Genomic DNA, 25,201 nt, shown 5'->3' with positions numbered 1-25,201 from the left:
TTTTCCCTTACAGCAAAACATTGAATGCTAATATCTCTGAACATGTGAGGTTGTTTTCCCTCGCAACAGCAGTGTATAATTAGTCTGAATTGAACTGTAGCAATAACTCAATTTAAAAAAAAAGTGACTTACCTGATTTTTTTTTCCTCTGACCCTTCAACTGAAGGCAGTCCCTGAAATTTTTTATTATAAATACAAGGCTGTTCTTTTAGCTATTTACCACTTATAATATTCCCCATGAAATGGTCATGGATCTGGCACAGTCCACCATTCACCATCAAATAACTGCTTGAAGAATCAGATTTTCACTCTGCAGTGGAGTGTGCACTGATATGAAACTTCCTGACAGATTAAAACTGTGTGCCAGACTGAGAATCGAACTCAGACCTTTGCCTTTTGCGGACAAGTGCTCTACCAACTGAGCTACCCAAGCATGACTCATGACGCGTCCTCACAGCTTCAATTCTGCCAGTACATGTCCTGAGTTCGAGTCTCGGTCCAGCACAGAGTTTTAATTTGTCAGGAAGTTTCAGACAACTGCTTGTTAAATTGGGGTTCTCTTGCAGACTAAACTGATAACAGAAATAACTGGCATGCCGAGAGAGGGCTAGTCCTACCACTCCATCACCAGTACAATTCACATTGGGCTTATTAAGCTGGTAGGTAGTTGCCAACTCAGCTTCCAGATAGCAGCTAACTCCTCCAGCAAGATACCGCAGCTGGTCACAAGCCATAGCCATGTGTACTTTTGAAAACTAAATGTGAACGTAGCTCTTGCAAAGACAAAAGGAAGTAGAATATTCAAGTAAAAAGCTAGGTGATGTTTAGATCCAAGCAGAACAACTAACTGTACGGCCCAGACTTGCAGGTGCAGCTACTGCAAGTTATGCTGCTAATTAGAACAGATGCCTCAAGAGCTGGTATTGCTGTATCACAAACATGCTTGCTGTCCAAAAGGTGATAACGCAGCACTCTGTGTGCAGCAGAAGAAGCTGATGATGGTGGTGATGGAGATGAACGGTTGTTGTCTTCATCATCTTTTCTGTTTCTGTTTTCTTTTCTTGTCTTCTCCATTTTTTCTTTGGTGATTTTTTTTTTTTTTTTGTCCCATCTCACTTATATCTATTGTCCTCTTCCTCCTCCTCCTCCTCCTCCTCCTCCTCCATCGTTATCATTGCAGTAACCATCTGTAGCAATTGTTGCTGTGTATAATGCTTCAATTTCTGCTACTCTATTTCATCATTTTTCATTCTGAATTCTATTTAAAACATAGATTGTTATCAGATCAATAACATTTCTGTGCTTGTTTGTAAATTATGTAATTCATCTTGGGATTATATTTTAAAATTTACAGGTCAGATAGATGGCCAGGAGATCACTGCTGCTCTGGTGCTGATGCCACCCAAACCAAGACCACCTCCACCTCGTCGCAGTCCTCCTCCCCGCAGACCTGTGCATCGTTGGCCTCGTACACCACCAAGGTGAACATTGAACAGTGACGTAATGTATATAACAACTACTGAAATGTTGTAATTGTTCTCTGGAAGTGTTATTGTATGTAGAGATTCAGTATTTACAATTAATGTTTTATACAAGTGCCAGAAATCACAGCTGTAGGTTCTGATGTAATGGAATATTTCCATGAAAAAACAACTCTTTCCCTTTCTGTTCATTTTCTTTTTCCCCTTTGCGTATTGATTTCTTTATTCAACCCTTCTCACTATATATAATCAACAATAACAATATTGCATGAGGAAAAGGAAATATATAAAACTGACTGTTCAAAGTTTTTGGGTGTGTGTATATGGATCAGAACTTGAATAGAAGTCATTTATTATAGTCTATAATTTATAGATCTTCGTCAACATTTTCTCTGTGTTTAATTGCTGATTTATGTGATCAAAGTGTTAGATAATTAGCTTGCTATGCATAATTCCATTCATTGTCATATGGAATAATTTTTTGGGACAATTTCACACATGTGCAGAAAGTAATCACTGCACAGAAATGTGTTGTAAGGGCATCACCGGGTGTCCAAGCAACTATTAAAAAATTAGGCGTACAAATGACAGTTTCATAAGACATTGACTTTCTTATGCTTGTTGTGAAGAATCAGGTATGGTTTGAAACTAATAGTAGCATTCATAAGTATAACACTAGGAATGAAAATAGCCTACACTATCCACAATTTAACCTTAGACTTGCACAGAAAGTATCAAAGTTTGTAACCCTAAACGTATTTCATCATTTCTCTTGTGACTTTTTGCCCACATACACACATCAAACGCTTTGCAATATATTTGACATATTTCACACATTTGTATACAGGGTGATTATAATTAAAGTTAAACTTTCAAACTGCAACACCACTGGTAGAATGACATCAGATTGCAACAGAATATCATTGGAGAAGGGGGAAAACATATGGCAGAAGAAAAATAAATAGTTACAAAATGTAGCAATAGATGGTGCTGCAAGCATCATAGTTTAATAGTGGTTGACTACAAATGACAAATGAATCGTACAACAATGCCTAAGGTGTATGTTTGACGTTAAACAAGCTGTATTACTCAGTGTGCATGGGTGTACAGGTGTTATACTGTTAGGCCGTGTCCTACACGAGCGTCAGAAGCGACCAACAGCGAGCAACTTCTGGATGCGCGACACTCCAGTGACAAGCAGCAGCACCGGGTGAAAAGCTTGGGTGTCCTGCGTGCTGGCTGCTTAAAGCCTACCAGCTGTTTCTATAAAACGGCACCCCCAAACTGTGGAATACTGTAGCTGGAGAGTAAGGCTACAAAATTAGGTTTACTTAAGAAAATAAAGCGAAAATGCTGTTCATGAAATTTACAAAGGGAGGAATCTCCATGGAGAATTTCGCAAATATCATCAACTATGAAGATCACCAGACAAATTCTTCGAATACACATGAATGAGCAGAGGAGCATTTGACTTACCTCATCAATAAATTAAATATGAATGTTTTTTACATGATCAGCCAATAAATGCAGAAGAATGACTGACTACTTGACTAACTACCCTACATATACACATAGATACACAAATTGACAATCGAAAATAATGTGTAGGTGTGGTGTAGCGGTAGCATCGCAGTTGGAGATGACGTGCTCCAAAAGGTTCCTCGGTTCGATCCTGGGTTCTACATACATTTTAACTGACACAGTTACAATTCTGTATACTAAGTTTTATGGATACTGTTTGCACTGCATTGCTAAGTATATTTTTGAGGTCTTGCCAAAGAACTTTAAGTGTTTACACACCTATCCCAGTATATCACACAAATTAAATTCTTAATAAATTCAATGAACCATGAAATTTTACAGATATTTGATGTTGCGAACTCTAATTCATCAGCAGTCAGTATTAAGGCCAAGCGTTTCAATTAATCTAAATAGTCTGTAAAAGTAAGGCATACAAAATTTTAGAAAAGAAAGGCAGACGTTTGGTGTAATGATTTGTCTAAAAGTATGAAATGAAAAATATTATGGAAACATTTGGTACACGTCATTTTCTGTTCATGATTTTGAGCATCATTCAAAGACACAAATAATGTTTCTCTTATCTACTTATTTCTTTTTCACAAATCATTTCATAAAATGGTTTTTTTTTCTTTTTTTTTCTTTTTTTTTTCCCCAGAAGGCATGATCTTACTGACACCTTGTTTGCTTTCCTAATGTACTTGATTCGAAGGAAGCCTTTTTGACATTTAAATACCGCACCAATGTATCTTTTTAATTGCCTTGAACAGATGAAATTTTTGACACTTCATTTACATAGCTTGGCAGCAGCTTTTCGAGAAATATTTCAATTCTTCCTCAACTCATTAATTAAGCTTTCGTTAATTACCCTGATTACTTTCAAGCAGTTAAATATTTTCATGCAAAACTAGGCCTCACACTGGTCACTTTGGTACCTCGTTTACCTGTTTCTCTCCCTTTGTTTGGCTATGAAAATTTGGACAAAACCTCATGGTGTAATTTATGAAGAGTCTTGTTTTTGCTCTACTCACGCATTTACAAAAATGTATCAAGTGTTAATCATATGATAAAATAGTCCTTTCTGCATGCTGTCATCTTCAAAAATCGTTGTTTCGGTATCTTGAACCATTTATGAGATGCAACGATTTTTACTACCACTTGATTCCTGAAGTGCAGGAAAGGTCTGTCGATACAACAACCAATGTCTCAAGAATGAAAAGAGATGTCATTCTGGTCTCAGCTTTAAATACAATTTAGATGTATTAGTTACATTTCATATGCAATAATGTATGGCCTTAAATGAACTATACAGAAAGTCTACGCAATGTGATTTTACCTCTGCAAATTTGAAAATAAATTCACCCCTTTATTGTTTAAAGATATCAAGCTATAAGATGCGGAAGATTCAAATTTGTTTTCTTCAAATCGGATGATAAGTATTTCATAGCTGCCGTCGCATCCGCTCCATTGCTTTGCCGAGAAGACCCGTGGCTGTCGCTCTCAGTCACATGTGCTACAGCAACAAGGTTCAATTACGTTTGAATTCAAATGTCGCCAGTTGCAGCGGGAGACAGGCAGTGACATAGATGTCGCTCACGTAGGACACTTCCGTAACTATACCTGTTGTTGTGTTTTGTTGCCTGAAGCTGTCGCGCGCTGTTGGTCGTTTCTGTCACTTGTAGGATGTGGCCTTAGTTACGAAAGCACATCCACCATGGCAAGGTCATATCACATCGGATGGGAAAAATCAGTTTTTAATTGTCCTAAGACCAAAAACTGCATAAAAAGCATCACTGACGTTGGTTTTTAATTGTCCTGAGGCCAAAAACCGCATAAGAAATATTAATCAAACTCAAATTGGATTATTAATTTCCATGTGACTGGTGCAAATCATGTTCGATATGCTGTCCACCGTTTTCTGCAACAAGGTGAAATCGAGAAACAACATGATCGAAGTGTTTCCGGGGTCATGTTCAGACTGTGTTGTGTATAGTGTGCCTTCAATGCAGCTAAGTTTGCAATCAGAATACTGAACACAACATCTTTCTGATAGCCCCACAGCCAGAAGTCACACAAATTAAACCGAGCGAGGTGGCGCAGTGGTTAGACACTGGACTCGCATTCGGGAGGACGACGGTTCAATTCCGCGTCCGGTCATCCTGATTTAGGTTTTCCGTGATTTCCCTAAATCGCTCCAGGCAAATGCCGGGATGGTTCCTTTCAATGGGCACGGCCGACTTCCTTTCCCGTCCTTCCCTAATCCGATGAGACCGATGACCTCGCTATCTGGTCTCCTTTCCCAAACAACCCAACCCCACACAAATTAAGATCAGGTGATCATCGGGACGGCCAGGCTGTAGGGAAATGGTGGCTGATAATTCTAGCATTTCCGAAATGGTGCTTTAGCAACTGCTTAACTGGATTTGCAATGTGTGGAAGTGCGCCATCTTGCATAAAAATGATCCCCTCCACACTTCCGCACTGTTGGAGAGCTCGAATGACGTGGTTGCGCAAAAGACACTCATTGTGCTTACCAGTGATGGTACACGTAACAGGACCGGAAGCACGTCTCTCTTCGAAAAAATTTGGCCCTATAATAAATGATGCTGTAAACCCGCACCACACTGTGACCTTGTCAGGATGAAGTGCTACTGGTTGATTTGCGTGTGGATTTTTCGTTGCCATATTCCACAATTCTGTGTATTGACTTATCCTGTCTGATGGAAGTGGGCTTTGTCTGTCCACAAAATCTTCCACGGCCAATCATTGTCCACTTCCATGCGAGCAAGAAATTCTAAAGCAAAGATCTCTCTTGCTGTCAGGTCAATAGGAACTCCCCATGCGTTCAACTTTATCGAGTATTGCATTTTTCAAGACACCAGGTACATTCTTACTACTCAGTCGAAGTGTGTCAGCTACATTTATACCTCTTTCTTCATAAAGTGACACAATTGCATGCTGTTGTAGTAATTGCCCATCCAGAGCATATGGCCTAAGTTGAAAAGAGGCTTGACAAGTTTTATTATGAAACAGATTCATATTCTGCGACTATCACTGATGTCAGCTGTTTGCAACACATGAAAATTTGTGCTGGATCCAGATTTCCTGCTGTACGCCAGGGGTCGCCTTAACCACTTCAGCTATTCAAGCCCAATTTCATGACCAATCCAAACTTACGTATGTCACATAGACACAACGCTTATGCTCACACAATTTGTGATTCCTGCAGTGGGAGACAAATATTGTATCATCATTTTAGCCCATTGAGTCATGGATACATCATTGATGGTTACAATGTCTGTGTTTATTCAGTATCTGAACCTTCACAATAAAATGTCCTTAAGACATAGACGTTGTAACCATCAATTATGTCAAGAAGTTTTATTTCAACCTGACTTGTTTTCAGGGTAACTACAGAAAGAAATTTTGTTTCCATCTCTGTGGAACTGCTGTATAAATAACAAATTGCCACAAATATCCTGTGGATGATTCACAGATCTCTAGGTTCATCCACAGACATGATTTCTCCCATGCCGAATGAATTTTTAAATGTATTGTTCAAGTGCTGAATGATTAAGCCAACTTGAACAATCTTTTGTTTCCCTCAAATGCATGCAGTTCCTCATTACAAAATGAAGGAAAATACAAAGTAGTTCAGATTTGTCTTAGTGCATAGCCCGGTGAAAAGTGGCATGTTAAAAAGTGGATGCATGCTAAAATAATATTTTTATGGATGTTGTTGTTGTGGTCTTCAGTCCTGAGACTGGTTTGATGCAGCTCTCCATGCTACTCTATCCTGTGCAAGCTTTTTCATCTCCCAGTACCTACTGCAACCTACATCCTTCTGAATCTGCTTAGTGTATTCATCTCTTGGTCTCCCTCTACGATTTTTACCCTCCACGCTGCCCTCCAATACTAAATTGGTGATCCCTTGATGCCTCAGAACATGTCCTACCAACCGATCCCTTCTTCTGGTCGAGTTGTGCCACAAACTTCTCTTCTCCCCAATCCTATTCAATACTTCCTCATTAGTTATGTGATCTACCCATCTAATCTTCAGCATTCTTCTGTAGCACCACATTTCAAAAGCTTCTATTCTCTTCTTGTCCAAACTATTTATCGTCCATGTTTCACTTCCATACATGGCTACACTCCATACGAATACTTTCAGAAATGACTTCCTGACACTTAAATCAATACTGGATGTTAACAAATTTCTCTTCTTCAGAAACGCTTTCCTTGCCATTGCCAGCCTACATTTTATATCCTCTCTACTTCGACCATCATCAGTTATTTTGCTCCCCAAATAGCAAAACTCCTTTACTACTTTAAGTGCCTCATTTCCTAATCTAATTCCCTCAGCATCACCCGACTTAATTAGACTACATTCCATTATCCTTGTTTTGCTTTTGTTGATGTTCATCTTATATCCTCCTTTCAAGACACTGTCCATTCCATTCAACTGCTCTTCCAAGTCCTTTGCTGTCTCTGACAGAATTACAATGTCATCGGCGAACCTCAAAGTTTTTATTTCTTCTCCATGAATTTTAATAGCTACTCCGAATTTTTCTTTTGTTTCCTTTACTGCTTGCTCAATATACAGATTGAACAACATCGGGGAGAGGCTACAACCCTGTCTTACTCCCTTCCCAACCACTGCTTCCCTTTCATGTCCCTCGACTCTTATAACTGCCATCTGGTTTCTGTACAAATTGTAAATAGCCTTTCGCTCCCTGTATTTTACCCCTGCCACCTTTAGAATTTTAAAGAGAGTATTCCAGTCAACATTGTCAAAAGCTTTCTCTAAGTCTACAAATGCTAGAAACGTAGGTTTGCCTTTCCTTAATCTTTCTTCTAAGATAAGTCGTAAGGTCAGTATTGCCTCACGTGTTCCAGTGTTTCTACGGAATCCAAACTGATCTTCCCCGAGGTTGGCTTCTACTAGTTTTTCCATTCGTCTGTAAAGAATTCGTGTTAGTATTTTGCAGCTGTGACTTATTAAGCTGATAGTTCGGTAATTTTCACATCTGTCAACACCTGCTTTCTTTGGGATTGGAATTATTATATTCTTCTTGAAGTCTGAGGGTATTTCGCCTGTTTCATACATCTTGCTCACCAGATGGTAGAGTTTTGTCAGGACTGGCTCTCCCACGGCCGTCAGTAGTTCCAATGGAATATTGTCTACTCCGGGGGCCTTGTTTCGACTCAGGTCTTTCAGTGCTCTGTCAAACTCTTCACGCAGTATCATATCTCCCATTTCATCTTCATCTACATCCTCTTCCATTTCCATAATATTGTCCTCAAGTACATCGCCCTTGTATAGACCCTCTATATACTCCTTCCACCTTTCTGCTTTCCCTTCTTTGCTTAGAACTGGGTTTCCATCTGAGCTCTTGATATTCATACAAGTCGTTCTCTTATCTCCAAAGGTCTCTTTAATTTTCCTATAGGCGGTATCTATCTTACCCCTAGTGAGATAGGCCTCTACATCCTTACATTTGTCCTCTAGCCATCCCTGCTTAGCAATTTTGCACTTCCTGTCGATCTCATTTTTGAGACGTTTGTATTCCTTTTTGCCTGTTTCACTTACTGCATTTTTATATTTTCTCCTTTCATCAAGTAAATTCAATATTTCTTCTGTTACCCAAGGATTTCTACTAGCCCTCGTCTTTTTACCTACTTGATCCTCTGCTGCCTTCACTACTTCATCCCTCAAAGCTACCCATTCTTCTTCTACTGTATTTATTTCCCCCATCCCTGTCAATTGCTCCCTTATGCTCTCCCTGAATCTCTGTACAACCTCTGGTTCTTTTAGTTTATCCAGGTCCCATCTCCTTAAATTCCCACCTTTTTGCAGTTTCTTCAGTTTTAATCTACAGGTCATAACCAATAGATTGTGGTCAGAGTCCACATCTGCCCCTGGAAATGTCTTACAATTTAAAACCTGGTTCCTAAATCTCTGTCTTACCATTATATAATCTATCTGATACCTTTTAGTATATCCAGGGTTCTTCCATGTATACAACCTTCTTTCATGATTCTTAAACCAAGTGTTAGTTATGATTATGTTGTGCTCTGTGCAAAATTCGACCAGGCGGCTTCCTCTTTCATTTCTGTCCCCCAATCCATATTCACCTACTATGTTTCCTTCTCTCCCATTTCCTACACTCGAATTCCAGTCACCCATGACTATTAAATTTTCGTCTCCCTTCACAATCTGTATAATTTCTTTTATTTCATCATACATTTCTTCAATTTCTTCGTCATCTGCAGAGCTAGTTGGCATATAAACTTGTACTACTGTAGTAGGCATGGGCTTCGTATCTATCTTGGCCCCAATAATGCGTTCACTATGCTGTTTGTAGTAGCTTACCCGCATTCCTATTTTCCTATTCATTATTAAACCTACTCCTGCATTACCCCTATTTGATTTTGTGTTTATAACCCTGTAGTCACCTGACCAGAAGTCTTGTTCCTCCTGCCACCGAACTTCACTAATTCCCACTATATCTAACTTCAACCTATCCATTTCCCTTTTTAAATTTTCTAACCTACCTGCCCGATTAAGGGATCTGACATTCCACGCTCCGATCCGTAGAACGCCAGTTTTCTTTTTCCTGATAACGACATCCTCTTGAGTAGTCCCCGCCCGGAGATCCGAATGGGGGACTATTTTACCTCCGGAATATTTTACCCAAGAGGACGCCATCATCATGTAATCATACAGTAAAGCTGCATGCCCTCGGGAAAAATTACGGCTGTAGTTTCCCCTTGCTTTCAGCCGTTCGCAGTACCAGCACAGCAAGGCCGTTTTGGTTATTGTTACAAGGCCAGATCAGTCAATCATCCAGACTGTTGCCCTTGCAACTACTGAAAAGGCTGCTGCCCCTCTTCAGGAACCACACGTTTGTCTGGCCTCTCAACAGATACCCCTCCGTTGTGGTTGCACCTACGGTACGGCTATCTGTATCGCTGAGGCACGCAAGCCTCCCCACCAACGGCAAGGTCCATGGTTCATGGGGGGGGATTTTTATGGATGGCTTCTGAATAATTTCTATCAACATCTGCAGTGCCAAGAAAAAACATAAAGGTCATCTGCATCAACATCTACCAAGTTACAAAGCCTAGAACACTGTTGGATATCAGTCTGTTTCTGAATAAAATCTGCAGGATAATGGTTAGTTTCACACACAAGTGTTTCTAAAATTTGTTGTGCCAAAATAAAGCTTCAATGCATCAGCTACAAAATTTACCTGTTTCACATGTCCATTTTGTGAAATGAAATGGTAATACGTACGTCCCATAGGAGGGTGATCTCTGCATCTCCCGGACACTCATTTTCTGTCACACCCTCCTGATGCACGTGGTGAGTCATTAGCAGCTAATATTTCTCCTGTCATAATTGTTAACACAACACTTTCAAATGACCCTTACTAGAGACTGAACTTGGAACCTTGCACTCTTTGAGTTCCTTGTAAGAGAAGTCCATGTAAACGTATGTCTGAAAATTATTTGTTCTTGAAGAAAACTTGTAACAAATGCCCAGAATACCCTTTGCTTGCTCCTACACATGCATGCTCTGCCACAATATTTTGTGCATAGGTTAAATCCTCATGGTTCAATTCAGGCTATATAGAGTGACTCAAAAGTCCGTTAACATTTGAAAACACACTAATTCACGGAATAATGTCTGAAATGACATGGGATGTTATTGAAACCAAAAAAGAGTGGAAAAACTGGCCAACAGATGTTGCTTTCTTTGGTGAAATGTGGCGTGGTGCTTTCCAAAGTGTCAGCATGAGGGTGCAAGGTAGTATGCCAGTACGTTACAGAATCACATCATCCCTAGCCTGACCTATAAACACCTGCGGGAAGTTACGACTTTTATGCAGGATTGCACTCCACCCCATATCGCTACATGTGTTGAAAGATCTCTTGCCCACGTCTTTTGTTGAGGATCACATGCTGAGTCACCACTGCCATCATACTGGCCTCCCAGGTCCCCAGAACTCAATCTGTGCGATTATTGGCTGTGGGTTTACCTGAAGTCTTACTGTGATCACCCGACCTCATTCTGAAAGGGAATATTTGATGGCAGTTACTAACCATACCTGTCGATATGCTGTTCACAACATTGTCCCTCAACTAAAGGTACTGTTGATGAATGGTGGTCAACATGTGGAGCATTTGTTATAAGGAACATCATCTTTGCTAAAAATCAATTGTTATGCTAATTATTGCGTTTGTATCATATGAAGTGCCATCTGTTGGTCATTTTGTGCACATTTTTTTTAAAATTTCAATAAAACACCGTGTCATTTCAAGCATGTGCATCAATTTTTACCTCCCTACCTACATTATTCCATGACATATTCAATTTTCAAATGTTAACGGACTTTTGAGTCATCCCGTACATCAACAGAAATGTAAGGATGTTGAAATTGTTGTTGACTGACAAGTGGGTCATTTTTTCTCCCTGTTGCCTACAAGGACTTGATTCACAATAAACTTTTCTAGGTTTCGTTCAGTGACCCTGCATGAATCATATGGTTTATACATGACGGGCACCAAGCAGCCACTACTAATTACATGCTGTGTAGAAATCATAATGTTATGGCACCTCTGGACTCCCTCTCAGATTGATGCACCAAGCAACAGCGTGTATTGCTTGGGCCTTAAACTGGGCCTGATCGTAGGAAAACGTACATCACTGACAGTGTTTCAGTAATGTTAAAAAAGAAGGATCTGCAAAAACTTGCACAACATATTCTGCATATGCTCTGATGAGTGCATTTGTGTCTATGAGCAACAATCAGTAATTATTTTTTAGTTGCTTTCTGGGAGCTGCGCTGTTGACATAGTGCATGTGTCCAAGCTTAAAAAAGTTTATGCTGTTTTTGTATTTAAAAAAAAGAATAATAATATTAACATGAGTAAGTATAAACTTGAAGAAAGATGAAGAGAAACAAGTTTTCTGCTAATATCAGTCATTTTCATTTCAAGAGTTTTACATCTGTATCTATTAAAACTAAATTAGACTGAGAAATTTAATTCTTTTGTTATAAGGTAATAATTACGCCATCCAGACACACCTCCCAAGCTGATTCAGCTTTTCACAAGCTGCTTCTGTGGTGTGCTTCACCTTTGATTGCTTTCCCTCGGTAGCTGCACTTTTAGTGTCCAGTGTCTTGCTGTAATTTTTGGTTAATAATAAGTATGAAATGATGGATGCAACATTGCACCAATTAACCTGATGCTTTTACACCTGTATTGACACGTGTGTTATTTTGGTGAAAAGCTTTTCTAAGGTAATGTATATAGCAGCAGCATATTTCTAGTATATTTTTTGTATAAACTCCTGACAAAAACACAACACAAAGAAAAATTCATGTAGCTATTCACAGCACAGTGGTATTACCAAAATGAACCTTACTCGCGGACTAACTTTCTATTGTTTGCGTGTTGATAACTATACAGGGAACGCCTGGTTAATTGTCCAGCACTCCTACTTTTTAGAAGAGCTTATGAATAATTATAGAAATTTGCTATTAGGTTTTACTTTATTACAAGAATGCTAGCAAAAGAAGTTGAAATAGAGTTGCTGTGATGCAGGAAGTAATCTGGCTTAACTATGAAATGGGTAACTGTAAAATTGACAAAATTGTATGTACTATTTGTTGAACACTATGTATACTCCCAAGGGAATTCCCAGTTACCACCAAAAATGGACCATAATATGTAATTTTCTAGATCGATCCCACAAGGTCTCCTAATGAAAGTGGACATTTTTGTTATCAGAAAAATAAGGGTTACAAGACTAGGTGGAAACTGCACTTGTTAAAAGTGGGACCGTCTAGAAGATGAAAATAACTATGAACAACTTTTGACATAGAAAGTTTTTGAAGAAAAAATGGTTTTTACTGAAAACAGAAACTGAAGGGCATTCAGATGAGGTATATTGCTGCATTCATAGTTACTTTCTAGCTCTCTGTATATATTCATACGGATCTTCAATTTAAGAATATTTACTCGTAAAAATTATTTTTGTGTAAATCAGGTTCATACCTTCAGCTATCATGAAATCATCTTATGAACAATAAAACACTATGGATTTCAACTTCAATGAGAGATTAACTGTTTTAAGTAATTATCTTATATGCGTTATTCAAAATTAAAAAATGGGATGAAGTAAAGGGAAAAATACATTATTGTTATTATTATTATTATTATTATTATTATTATTAGGAATGGAAGAAGAACAAGTGAATGGTTCCAGCTTGCTTCTTTACACTCACCGTTTCTTCCAAACTCTGCAGAAACTCTCCAACAGTGCTGTGAGACGAGCATCTGCTGGAAGTTTTGTTTATCTGCTGCCTCAGGAGGAAGAGCTTGTGACAAGTTGAAGCTTTTGGTCAGTCCTGAAACCATGTTCAGGTGTTGTCATTGGTAGCTCACGACCTGTAAAAAGCAGGGATCTGGGTTGGAATCCCAATCTGGTACATATTTTAACTTATCAATACAATCAGTTGGACTGAGACCTGGTATTGAGACTATTTAAGGGGTGGTCAGAACACAGCTGGCACACAAATAGTATACCAAACACTAGTCTTAACAATACTGGTATGCAGTTGCTGCTCAACAGTCTGATTATAATTTTCTGAGGCAGAATGTTGCTTGTACTGTGAATCAGTGTACCCAAACAGTCTAAGCCAAATCTTGTGAAGAAATGTAAACTGACAAACCAGATGTCCTGATACCATTACAGTCAGTAACTTTTGTCAGAAATGGCCACACACAGGTTGGTCTGGAAGCTTTAAGCTGTGCACCAACAGAAAACATGCAATGATAAAGCTGCAGATTCTTTTTGATGGTGTTTTGACATAACAATCTCTTCAATACCCATGGCACAGCTAATTGTGGTTGTAACTTTGTTAGACTTTTGTGCAGTGTATCTTCTATTTAAGCATTTTTTCTGGAGTTTGTACTCGTTTCATGTAGTTTTCTAATTCTCATAGTGCTATTTAGATTACATTGCCACAAAATATTGGAAACTCTTCTCAGACCACTTTTATTTCACTGACCTTGTTTTTCTGGTTTAATCAGTTTAAATGTGAGTACAGAAGTAAAAAAAAGGTAAGGTGAATGATTTCTTCATGAAAAGAATGGATGTGGAAAAATCATGTCCTTATCAGATGCCACATTATTGGTGATTGACCAACCTAAATTGGGATGTAGAACAACATTTCAGAACAAAGATTTGTAACGTTTTACTTCAATTCCTAGCAATATTTTGGGCAAATTCATAACCATGTGTGAAACTTGGATCCATTTTAACTGCCCAGAAACCAAACAACATCAGTACCATGGTAAAAGACTTGTTTGTTGAGTAGAAAAAAAGGAGTTGCTTTCTAGATTTCCCAAGGCATGATGTTGGCGAATAAGTCGTAACTGGACTATACTGTGGTTCATCATAAGATAGTCTGAAAGAGCAGTTGTTTCTTTGGGAGAGAGAGACACACACCAGAATTTGCATTTTCACAACAGGGCAAATACATCAATTGAGGTTAAAATCTGTTTTACATAAATTTATTTATTTTATTTAGTCCCAAATGGTTTATTCCTGTTCCTTAACGTGAAAATTTGATTCGGTAGGAAGAAATAGTCACTGCAGATGTCATTGCCTCCATTCGATTAGATAAAAAATCGAATCTTGTTGAGTCAAGAGTGTACTTGGTGAGCAATGCCATGTTGAGAAAATTTCTTCTTTTTCTCCACCTCTTCCTTCTAATTTTAAATGAGGCCATAATGGATGATCTTTTTACAACATGTGTTGATCTACCCTATATGAGCTTTAATATTATACTTATTCTAAATAAAAACAAAAGCTACAGTTATATTGTATCACTGTGTCACAGGTATCGGCGTCGTTCACCTCCTCCACCGCCACGCCGAAGAAGTCCACCTCGTCGGCGACCTTACCGCTCCAGATCTCGTTCTCGAACACCTATTCGTCGCAGGCGGTACAGTTATTCAAGCTCCAGTAGTTCACACTGATTTTGTTTGTAAAGAAACTCTTGGTGTACATAATGTGTTACATGTGTAGATTGTTGGGACACTTTCAGTATTTAGGAGAAAAAAATAATACTATCAAGGAGATGCTTTTGCCAAAAACTGGGAATGACAGGAAACAGGCCAAAACATAATCGCCAAATTGATTGTTGCATGAAACTGAAGCAATGACAGGAGGCTAAAAAGCTTATTCTGGTGGAAACCAGTTTGTGGGTGCAAATGATTTTTAGAGCAATAGAAATTAGTGTTGGTAGTAAAATTCGGAAAGCATTTAAAGGTTAGGAGATTCTATCATTGAGAGGAAGAGTAAGTTTAAAAATGCATGGATAACTTATCAGATAATGATCCTGTGTTGGTAACTATTTCAGATCACATCAACGTGAGAAGTGGTTGGCTAGAATAAGGACTGTACAATTTGTGACTGAATAATGTAATCACGATTAGTGTTTGATTTCTCGTAGAATCTGGAGTGAGACTTCAGAAATGGATGGCGCATGCAGTTCAAAAAGTTACTGGTGTATGTTAGAACATTTTCACCCACATTAGCTCGTTTCCATTTGCTGCCATTTCAAAGTCTCCATCTAGTACATGTTAAATGGGTACATAGTACAAATTTCATCAGCTTTCATTCCAATTTGTGAATGAAGTGAGATGAAAGGCTTGCCTTTAGGAAACCAAAGTGTATTGAAGATCTATTTTAAGGCCCATGTATTGGAATTATGCTATAACTTTTTGCACGTAGGTAATATCTTACTAGTGGGATTTTCATGATTGTTCGAGTGAACAGCACAATCAGATAATTTATTGTTTCAGTGGTTGTAAATTACTGTCATATATAAAGAAAGTAATAAATGTGAGGAAGCATGAAGAGTCATTTAAAGTTACCTGCCTGTACAATTGTTGTTCGTGTCAAACCAGTGTCCACTTGCTATATAATTGTTGTTCGTGTCAAACCAGTGTCCAGTTACTGAATGTGATTATAACCGTAGGGTTATGAATATGTCCAGTGTTCTGTAGAAATAATGTGTTTCTTACAGTCTTATTTATTTTTTGAATTTGATTGTGTTTGTGATGTTTTTAATTTATATTTAAATGAAATGTGTGATGATAATCCTACAGTAAACTTATTTTTCCAGAACTGAAAATGAAATTCTAAAAATGGAAAACATAAATCTTTTCATCCCTCCTGTGTGTGCTGGAATTTTCCGAGAATTGCTTTTCAGGGAAGGGACAAAAGAATGAGTATCATAAGCAACTCACATGACTGAAAATTGTGGTTTAATGTGCCCTAAATGCATAGTGCCATCCAAATAAAATAAAGTAAATGTCAGATACCTGTATGATCAATGCACATTGACTTGAGGGCTGTGGCATAATGTGGTTATGTATTTGCCCTAAACTGTAATATTTTGCTAATACTAAAAAGGGAAAATAACAAATTATCAAATTGTATGTGATACTTGAAGTACTGTATTAATGCACAGTTCATACTTTATGCTACATAGGTAATATACTGCAGTTCAGTTTATGGTTGGTTGGTTGGTTGTTTGGGGAAGGAGACCAGACAGCGTGGTCATCGGTCTCATCGGTTTAGGGAAGGAAGTCGGCCGTGCCCTTTCAGAGGAACCATCCCGGCATTTGCCTGGAGTGATTTAGGAAAACCTAAATCAAGATGGCCGGACGCGGGATTGAACCGTCGTCCTCCCGAATGCGAGTCCAGTGTCTAACCACTGCGCCACCTCGCTCGGTGTTCAGTTTATGTTTCAGTTTTATGTCATATAATGGAATGAAGAAAATTTATGCATTCACTTAAAAAATGGATTTTGTTTAAATGAATAAAGCTCAGTTGTAGGTTTCGATAAGTAGCAAGGAATGTGTAAAAAATGTGTGTATTTACTGACGAACTGCAGCAAGTTAGATGTATTCAAGCTGTGAAAGACTTAACCTTCACTTGCTCAGAATGCATTTCAAACCATTCAGTACTAGGCAGTGATTCAAGATAAAGTGCCAGTCAAGCAGAATTTGGGTTTCTTTATTTAGATGCCATACCCACTTCTCAAAGTGTACATACACAGAGCATCACACCTCTATTTCCCACTTTGTTGTGTAAGACCAATCCATTGCATTTTGTGATGTTTCAAGGTCTGTCATAAATACAAAAATTTTGTTTGTATTACAATTAGTAATAACATTTTAATATTTTGTTTCTACAACAACATATGTAAATGTATGTGAGCTTATTGTCACTGTGGAAATGAAAATTAATTTCCAAGACACTTACATTTTTGTTGTACTTGTTTCCAACATCCATGACCTACTGACTGTGTGTTTTTGAATAAGAGTGTTTTTGTAGCTGACACCAGAGACCAGAATGCCGGGTACAACGTAACTCTCAGTTTACAGGCAGTCTGTTAGTATGTTACATGCCAAGTCCCATGAATATTATCCCAAAGCATTTATTCGTGTATTACAAATTTTTTTCTAAAGCTTAACATTTGCTTCTCACAGGGTTGCTCATTTTAGGTTTTGTACTTCTATGCAAATACCGGTGCTATCAGGCAGGCCTGTTCACCAATCTGCACTTGCAGGCTGACTCACCCTTATGACTCAGCTGTGAGCAACCAACTGGCTCATGGTGAATAAAAGTGGTGGGAGGGGATGGAGGTATCATAACAAGGCAGCTCAGCACGAGATACTGTTGTTAACGAATCTGTTCTGCAGCTGCTAATGTTAGTTCTATGGAGATGCATTACATCACAGTGGCTAATTAATGCCTTTCATGCCAAAATTATTTTATAAAACTATTGAGATTGATGAGAAATAACAATGAAATGAAACTTACATTACTTTTAATTACTGAAGAACTGACATTATAAAAGCTAATAATTGATTAAATAAAATTTACATCCATCCTATGCAGATGGCAAGCTGCTGAGTATATACTAGTGTCAACAATACAACACCGGAAGTTCTGTTTTGTCATGAAACCTATCTAGCAACTACCTGTCTCCCTGTAGCTTTATAAGCTCTGTCTGTAGCTAGACATCCTGCCCTGATAGGTTGTAAGTTGATGTTGGTGTACCTGACCTTCACTTTGAACTTCCTAAACCAGCCATAATGCTGTCTTTAATGAATTTAAAATGAGCTTCTCTCCACTGTGTCTGGGTTAGGGGCACTGTGCAGTAAGTATATCCGCTTTTCAAGGCTACGACAAACCTAACCCGTGGCCAGTCCTCTGAAGACAGCACACTTCCCCTGCACTACACAGCAGTAACATCTCACACCTCATTTTATCTCAAGCACTCACTTCCCAGGCAGTGAGCAAGCATGTGCTCAGTTGCTTGCATAGCCACCACCTGAACAGGCCTGCTATAAGTAATTATGTGCCAATAAAATTTATTTTTCTAACTGCAAGAAACTCATTTGTTTCCACTTCAAATTAATCACTGTCTGCTAAATAATTTGTCTGGAATGTAGATTTTTGCTCAATTCAACATTTCCTAGGCTTTTTGTCAAGTAACTGATAGCCCCAACAGAACCATGATTTTAATCTTTAACAAGTTCATAGTGACTTGGGAATTTAATGTAAGGAAGTTGATTATCTGAGTTGGTAGGCATCACCACTGTAACATCACCAGACAGGTGTTTCTTGCTAGGCAAAACCATTTCAATCTCACATTACATGTTACAGCTAACGTAACTTTGGGCACCTCTAAATCACATGGATTCAGTTACAGAAGAGAGCAACTGTTTGGGTCTAGACTAATGTTCAGTGAGACTTTAGTGCCTGTCTCATCCTGTGTGCGTAATCTCTGATGAAATGGCGGAAGTGGGCCATAAATACATTAAAGCCCCTCTTGTAAATGAAGTAGTGGATCTTTCAGATGCATCACCATATAATATCTTAAAGATATATTTATGATTAGCTTTGAATGTTGGTGTGTGTCGTGGATTGTGACTAAAAATTTATTTCCAACATGGAAAGAATGGCTGTATGTGACTGTGTTAATTGTGGAAGTGGCTCTGTAATGATCAGGGAGGTATTTTATTTGTATGGAGCAGCCCTTTGCTTGAGATAACAGGTACCTAGTCTCAGAATAGCTTCTTGAAGCTGCTGGACAAAGGGTTTTGCATTTGCAGCACCAAAAAAGACAAAGCAAGTTATGGGGAGTATTTTTGGGATACAAAAAGGATTCTTTTTATTGAGTAGCTTGCAAACGGTACAAAAATAAAAGCTGAACATGTTACAGGTCTTCCACCCACAAGCATACCTTGGGAATGGGGAAGTTAAAAAAGAGTTTGAACTACAAATTAGAATATCCACCAGAATCTCCACCCATTGACTTCCCTCCTATTACACATTTCTAAAGAAATTTATAACTGGAAAACTTTTTTAATCAAATGAAGATGTTATGGATGCCATCAGTAGATTTGTATTTTGCAGACTTGTAGAATCGCTTTGCAAGTATTGCATCTACTTACTGAACAATGTTGGATGAAATGCACTGATGTGAAATGGGACTACATTGAGATAATAGTGTGTTTTTTGGCAAAAAGTCCTATCACTACCTGGCTAAAAACATTGTTACTATGACATTCTAACCAATTTTCAAACAAAGATGTAATGATTTGAAAATGAAGGTGCACCTATCACTGTCTTAAATCCTAGTCCTTCAAAAAGAGAATGGTGATGGTTTTCTTTACTGCAAAGGTGATGTTGAAACTTACACAGTGATTAGTTCTCAAAATAGAAATAAAAAAGAAATTGTATTGGGAACATTTGCTGCCTGAAATTTCACACACACTTCAACTGAAACCTGATGATTGGTTCCTACTTTGTGACAACACCTCAGCAGATTAGTCAAAAATTTGTTCTACTTAGCTGCAGTTGGCTCCAACATTCTAGTACACTCTCTCTAGCTGCTCTCTTTGATTTTTCTTTGTTTACATTGGTGAAGGTGTGGCTAAACGAGTTTTTGTAAGCACGGGGCAATTAATCTTCCCAACTGGCAGAAGAAATATGGAAAGAATGGATTACTGAATGGTTTTGGAGAACAAATAGTTCCACTGACTTTGATGAAGTTATTTGGGAAAAAAGTGACATAAAAGTAGTACTGCAAAATTTCCTCTGTTCCCATGATATACACTCCTGGAAATGGAAAAAAGAACACATTGACACCGGTGTGTCAGACCCACCATACTTGCTCCGGACACTGCGAGAGGGCTGTACAAGCAATGATCACACACACGGCACAGCGGACACACCAGGAACCGCGGTGTTGGCCGTCGAATGGCGCTAGCTGCGCAGCATTTGTGCACCGCCGCCGTCAGTGTCAGCCAGTTTGCCGTGGCATACGGAGCTCCATCGCAGTCTTTTACACTGGTAGCATGCCGCGACAGCGTGGACGTGAACCGTATGTGCAGTTGACGGACTTTGAGCGAGGACGTATAGTGGGCATGCGGGAGGCCGGGTGGACGTACCTCCGAATTGCTCAACACGTGGGGCATGAGGTCTCCACAGTACATCGATGTTGTCGCCAGTGGTCGGCGGAAGGTGCACGTGCCCGTCGACCTGGGACCGGACCGCAGCGACGCACGGGTGCACGCCAAGACCGTAGGATCCTACGCAGTGCCGTAGGGGACCGCACCGCCACTTCCCAGCAAATTAGGGACACTGTTGCTCCTGGGGTATCGGCGAGGACCATTCGCAACCGTCTCCATGAAGCTGGGCTACGGTCCCGCACACCGTTAGGCCGTCTTCCGCTCACGCCCCAACATCGTGCAGCCCGCCTCCAGTGGTGTCGCGACAGGCATGAATGGAGGGACGAATGGAGACGTGTCGTCTTCAGCGATGAGAGTCGCTTCTGCCTTGGTGCCAATGATGGTCGTATGCGTGTTTGGCGCCGTGCAGGTGAGCGCCACAATCAGGACTGCATACGACCAAGGCACACAGGGCCAACACCCGGCATCATGGTGTGGGGAGCGATCTCCTACACTGGCCGTACACCACTGGTGATCGTCGAGGGGACACTGAATAGTGCACGGTACATCCAAACCGTCATCGAACCCATCGTTCTACCATTCCTAGACCGGCAAGGGAACTTGCTGTTCCAACAGGACAGTGCATGTCCGCATGTATCCCGTGCCACCCAACGTGCTCTAGAAGGTGTAAGTCAACTACCCTGGCCAGCAAGATCTCCGGATCTGTCCCCCATTGAGCATGTTTGGGACTGGATGAAGCGTCGTCTCACGCGGTCTGCACGTCCAGCACGAACGCTGGTCCAACTGAGGCGCCAGGTGGAAATGGCATGGCAAGCCGTTCCACAGGACTACATCCAGCATCTCTACGATCGTCTCCATGGGAGAATAGCAGCCTGCATTGCTGCGAAAGGTGGATATACACTGTACTAGTGCCGACATTGTGCATGCTCTGTTGCCTGTGTCTATGTGCCTGTGGTTCTGTCAGTGTGATCATGTGATGTATCTGACCCCAGGAATGTGTCAATAACGTTTCCCCTTCCTGGGACAATGATTCACGGTGTTCTTATTTCAATTTCCAGGAGTGTACATCTTTCAGTAGATTGTGTATTGTTCAACATCATTTTCTAAAAATTGGCTTACTGAGGGCTGCTGGGCTGTTGCATTGAGGTGTTTTTTTTGGGGGGGGGGGGGGGAGGTAGGGAATTAGGTAATATCATTGTTTTCTCATGTCTCTATAGCAGAACTAAACGGTGAGCACCTCAGGGAAGATAGTACGTGATGGTGGTGTAGATATTTGACACACCAGGGGTTCCCAAAATGGGGGCTGACCAGCACAACCACTTCTCTATTAAAGAAAGCTCAAACAAAATCTCTGGAAACACTTCTGTGAATACTGTTTATTATATTACTAGGACATTTCATGGGGAACATGATTGTGGTTTAAAGACTTGGATTGTGAGGATGACACAAACTTCTGTAAAGGAATCATACTGAGTAACATGTCAAAACTGTGAAGGGCTGTTGAGGATAACACTCAATAGTGGGCAACTTTTGGCCCAACTGCCCCACTCCAGTTGTATTAGGCTTTTGCAGAAGGCTAGTGTTCGGAGTAGGCTGCCATTCATGTCCCATACTATTTGTGGGGACAGAATGACTGTTTCTAATTCCCATACAAGCACTTTCAACGTATTAGGTTGATTATTGTTTTCTTCGTAGCTGTTATTTTTCAGCAACTGTAGTATGTATTTCAGAATAAAAATTCTGCCAACAATTGCACATACACTCATCAAAAAAAGTTAATCATATTTCCAAATTACCCACGAATAGGCTCCATGGACATTCCTTTTATGTTTTAAGTGACTGTGTACATAATGCGAACTCTGTCATCATTGCCCCTCTGACTCATCAGGGGCCATGCAATCATGGCTTGTAAATAATACAGTACACCAGAGCTAAGTTCTTCTGAATGCACAGTTGCTGTGTGTCTGGTAATGCAGCACAATCCCTCAGAACAGGCTGTCAATGGCAGACCGTATCAAAATCATCACATTGATGGGACAAAACATGAGACAAGTTGATGTTCCAAATATTGTTCACATTAATAAAAGTGTTGTCTCCAGAATGTGGAAAAAGTTCCAGGAAATGCATTCTGTAGTGAGTTGACATCTTGAAGACCATCCACACAAAACTACAGCAGCTCGGGACCAGTGGGTAATGATATCTGCATGCAGATAGACTACAAAGACAGAGACTACTCTGTGCCACAAGCTTTGAGAAGTTACAGGGGTTGTCGTAAGTACTCAAACTGTTCACAACAGACTTCATGATGGGGGTTGTACAGCTGAAGACCTCTTAAGGCTCCACCACTTCGTCCACATCACAGGGGTGCTCAGGTAAGATGGGCTAGAGCACTTGAACGTTGGACATGAGACCAATGCACCAAAATGCTGTTCACAGATTAAGTGTGAATAAACTTGCACCCTGATGACAAATTTGTTCACATATGGAGCCAAACAGGAGAATGCAGTCATCCCTCGATGACTGTGGAACATTAACAACAATCCAGTGGCTCAATCGTATTCTGGGCAGGTATCATACATGGCCGCCGCACGTCACTCATTCCGATTGAAGGCAACATGACTACTGCAGTGAAGGAAACAACGTTCTCCAACCCACAGTCAGTGGTTTTGCAGGGACTGTAGGGGAAGGGTTCACTCTACAGGATGATAACGCCCGACCGCATCTTGCTCGCAGAGAGAGAGAGAGAGAGAGAGAGAGAGAGAGAGAGAGAGTGTGTGTGTGTGTGTGTGTGTGTGTGTGTGTGTGTGTGTGAGCATCTGACAGAGGATGTGGGATCTGTCTGAAGAATGGATTGGCCAGCATGCTCACTGGCTATGAATTGCACAGTCATGCATCGGGCTTGCTCAAAAGGGCGATTTCTAGTTGTCGACATCTTCCACTAATGATTGAAGCTCACAGGAATGCTGCCATTGAGGGGTGGGACAATATGTCTCAAGAGTTCTGCAACGAGTTGGTACTGACGTGCCTCATCACTTTCAAGAGTGCCTGAGGGCTCATGGATGACCTACGCATTATTGAACAGTGCACTGAACACGCCGTTTTATTTATTTATTTTTTTTTTATATTATGGGACATTGCAACTTTTTTGTTTTTTCAAATAATGTTACTTTTCATTTCATAATTGGTTCAAAGAGAACGTATTGTGTAGTTTTCCTTTGTGTTATATTCTGTCTTATCAAAAAATACAGTATACAACGTCTATCACATTTCAAGATATGAGAACCAATTGTATGCTTAACTTTTTTTGATAGGTGTATATTTTTATTTCACTTTACCAATTTTTACAAATTAACTTGTAATCTTCAGAAGGCCTCTGAAAGTGACAAATTAAATTATTGGAACTGATAAATGGAAATATAAATCTATTTGCAACTGACAACCGAATTACATTCTGCAATATTAGGTTGAATTGGTGGATAGTACTAACAGCCTATTACCAAAGGAACACAAGAGGTTAGCCCTACAGATAAGACAACATGTAAGGTGAAGGTAACAAACTGTAACAGGGCATGTCAGAATACATTTATTGTAATAAAACAGGAAGACATTACTTTTGAGAAAGTGCCATCATTCTACATCCAGAAAAATCATTAAAGAAATGCTTGGGTGAGCAAAATGTGTGTACAGTCTCTGTAATGAGACCCTTTGGCTCAGGCAGCATACAGCCAGCTACCAACTTTCTAAAAGCAAGCAACTGGACAGAATACTTCACTGTATTTGGATTGCATGACACCCTTAGCTAAAGTAAAGATGTATTAGAGATACTTATACTATGGGACTTAAAACATGATATGGATAAATGGAAGATTCACTGAAGCACTTAACTTAATGAGACACACAAGTCGTGCATTAGCAAAATGTACTGCATTTACTTTAACTTTTCTGTTTTGTGTAACTACATGAGAGCAGGATTTATCATACTTAAAGTAAGGCCATATAACAAAAACACTTTCATGGACTCTTCTCGGGTGATTAGCTGAGTGGTGGAATCGTCTTGTCGCAACATTTCGATGAGTTTCATACCTGTGATCCTCGCTTGAGGATGATGGGTATGAAACATTGTGACAAGGCGACGCCACCACTCGGCTGATCACCCGAGAAGAGTTCATCAATGGAGTACACCGAGAAAGCCTACAATCGCATTTTAAAACATGCTTGTTTCAAATACTGGAAGTTAGAGCACACCATTACAGGGAGATTTGAATAGATAAGAAAAACTCTATCCTTAAGGCATCTGCAAGTGTTTTACCTGTATCTGCAGATGTTAAAATATTGTAAACTACTTTAACCTGCTTGGTACACTGGAGCTCTGATGTTAGGCTTGTGCATGGCATGAATTTTTGTTAGCCGAATTTGGTCCTCATAAATCACATTTCATAGACTAATAACATTGAGGCTGATCTTGACCACATTTTAATACAGTATAGTCTGCTATATTTTTGATTTCTTCCTAAAGTTACAACTTCTGTAATTACTGATTATTTCCTGAGTATTGGGGTGTCAATTGAACTCTGGTAACAGTTTTTTTTGTCACATCTTGCCCAATGTTAAATATTAAACATATATTTTTG

The 25,201-nt window shown here is 39.6% G+C and overlaps 1 protein-coding gene across 1 annotated transcript in view; it reads left to right on the top strand.

Annotated features, from left to right (window-relative positions):
• Window positions 1–17,348, top strand: part of LOC126471069 (RNA-binding protein with serine-rich domain 1-like) — a 109,571-nt gene extending 92,223 nt beyond the window's left edge. The window contains exons 8-9 of the mRNA XM_050099141.1: window positions 1,355–1,481; window positions 14,915–17,348. Of these exons, the coding sequence (XP_049955098.1) occupies window positions 1,355–1,481; window positions 14,915–15,053 (266 nt within the window). The 3' untranslated portion in view covers window positions 15,054–17,348. The remainder of the gene's footprint in view (window positions 1–1,354; window positions 1,482–14,914) is intronic.
• The last annotated feature ends 7,853 nt before the right edge of the window (window positions 17,349–25,201 follow it).

The sequence above is a fragment of the Schistocerca serialis genome, chromosome 3 (assembly GCF_023864345.2).
Source record: "Schistocerca serialis cubense isolate TAMUIC-IGC-003099 chromosome 3, iqSchSeri2.2, whole genome shotgun sequence".
In the NCBI taxonomy this organism is placed as follows: domain Eukaryota; kingdom Metazoa; phylum Arthropoda; class Insecta; order Orthoptera; family Acrididae; genus Schistocerca; species Schistocerca serialis.
The sequence above is the reverse complement of the archived record's forward strand: the minus strand, read 5'-3'. Positions and strand labels throughout refer to the sequence as shown.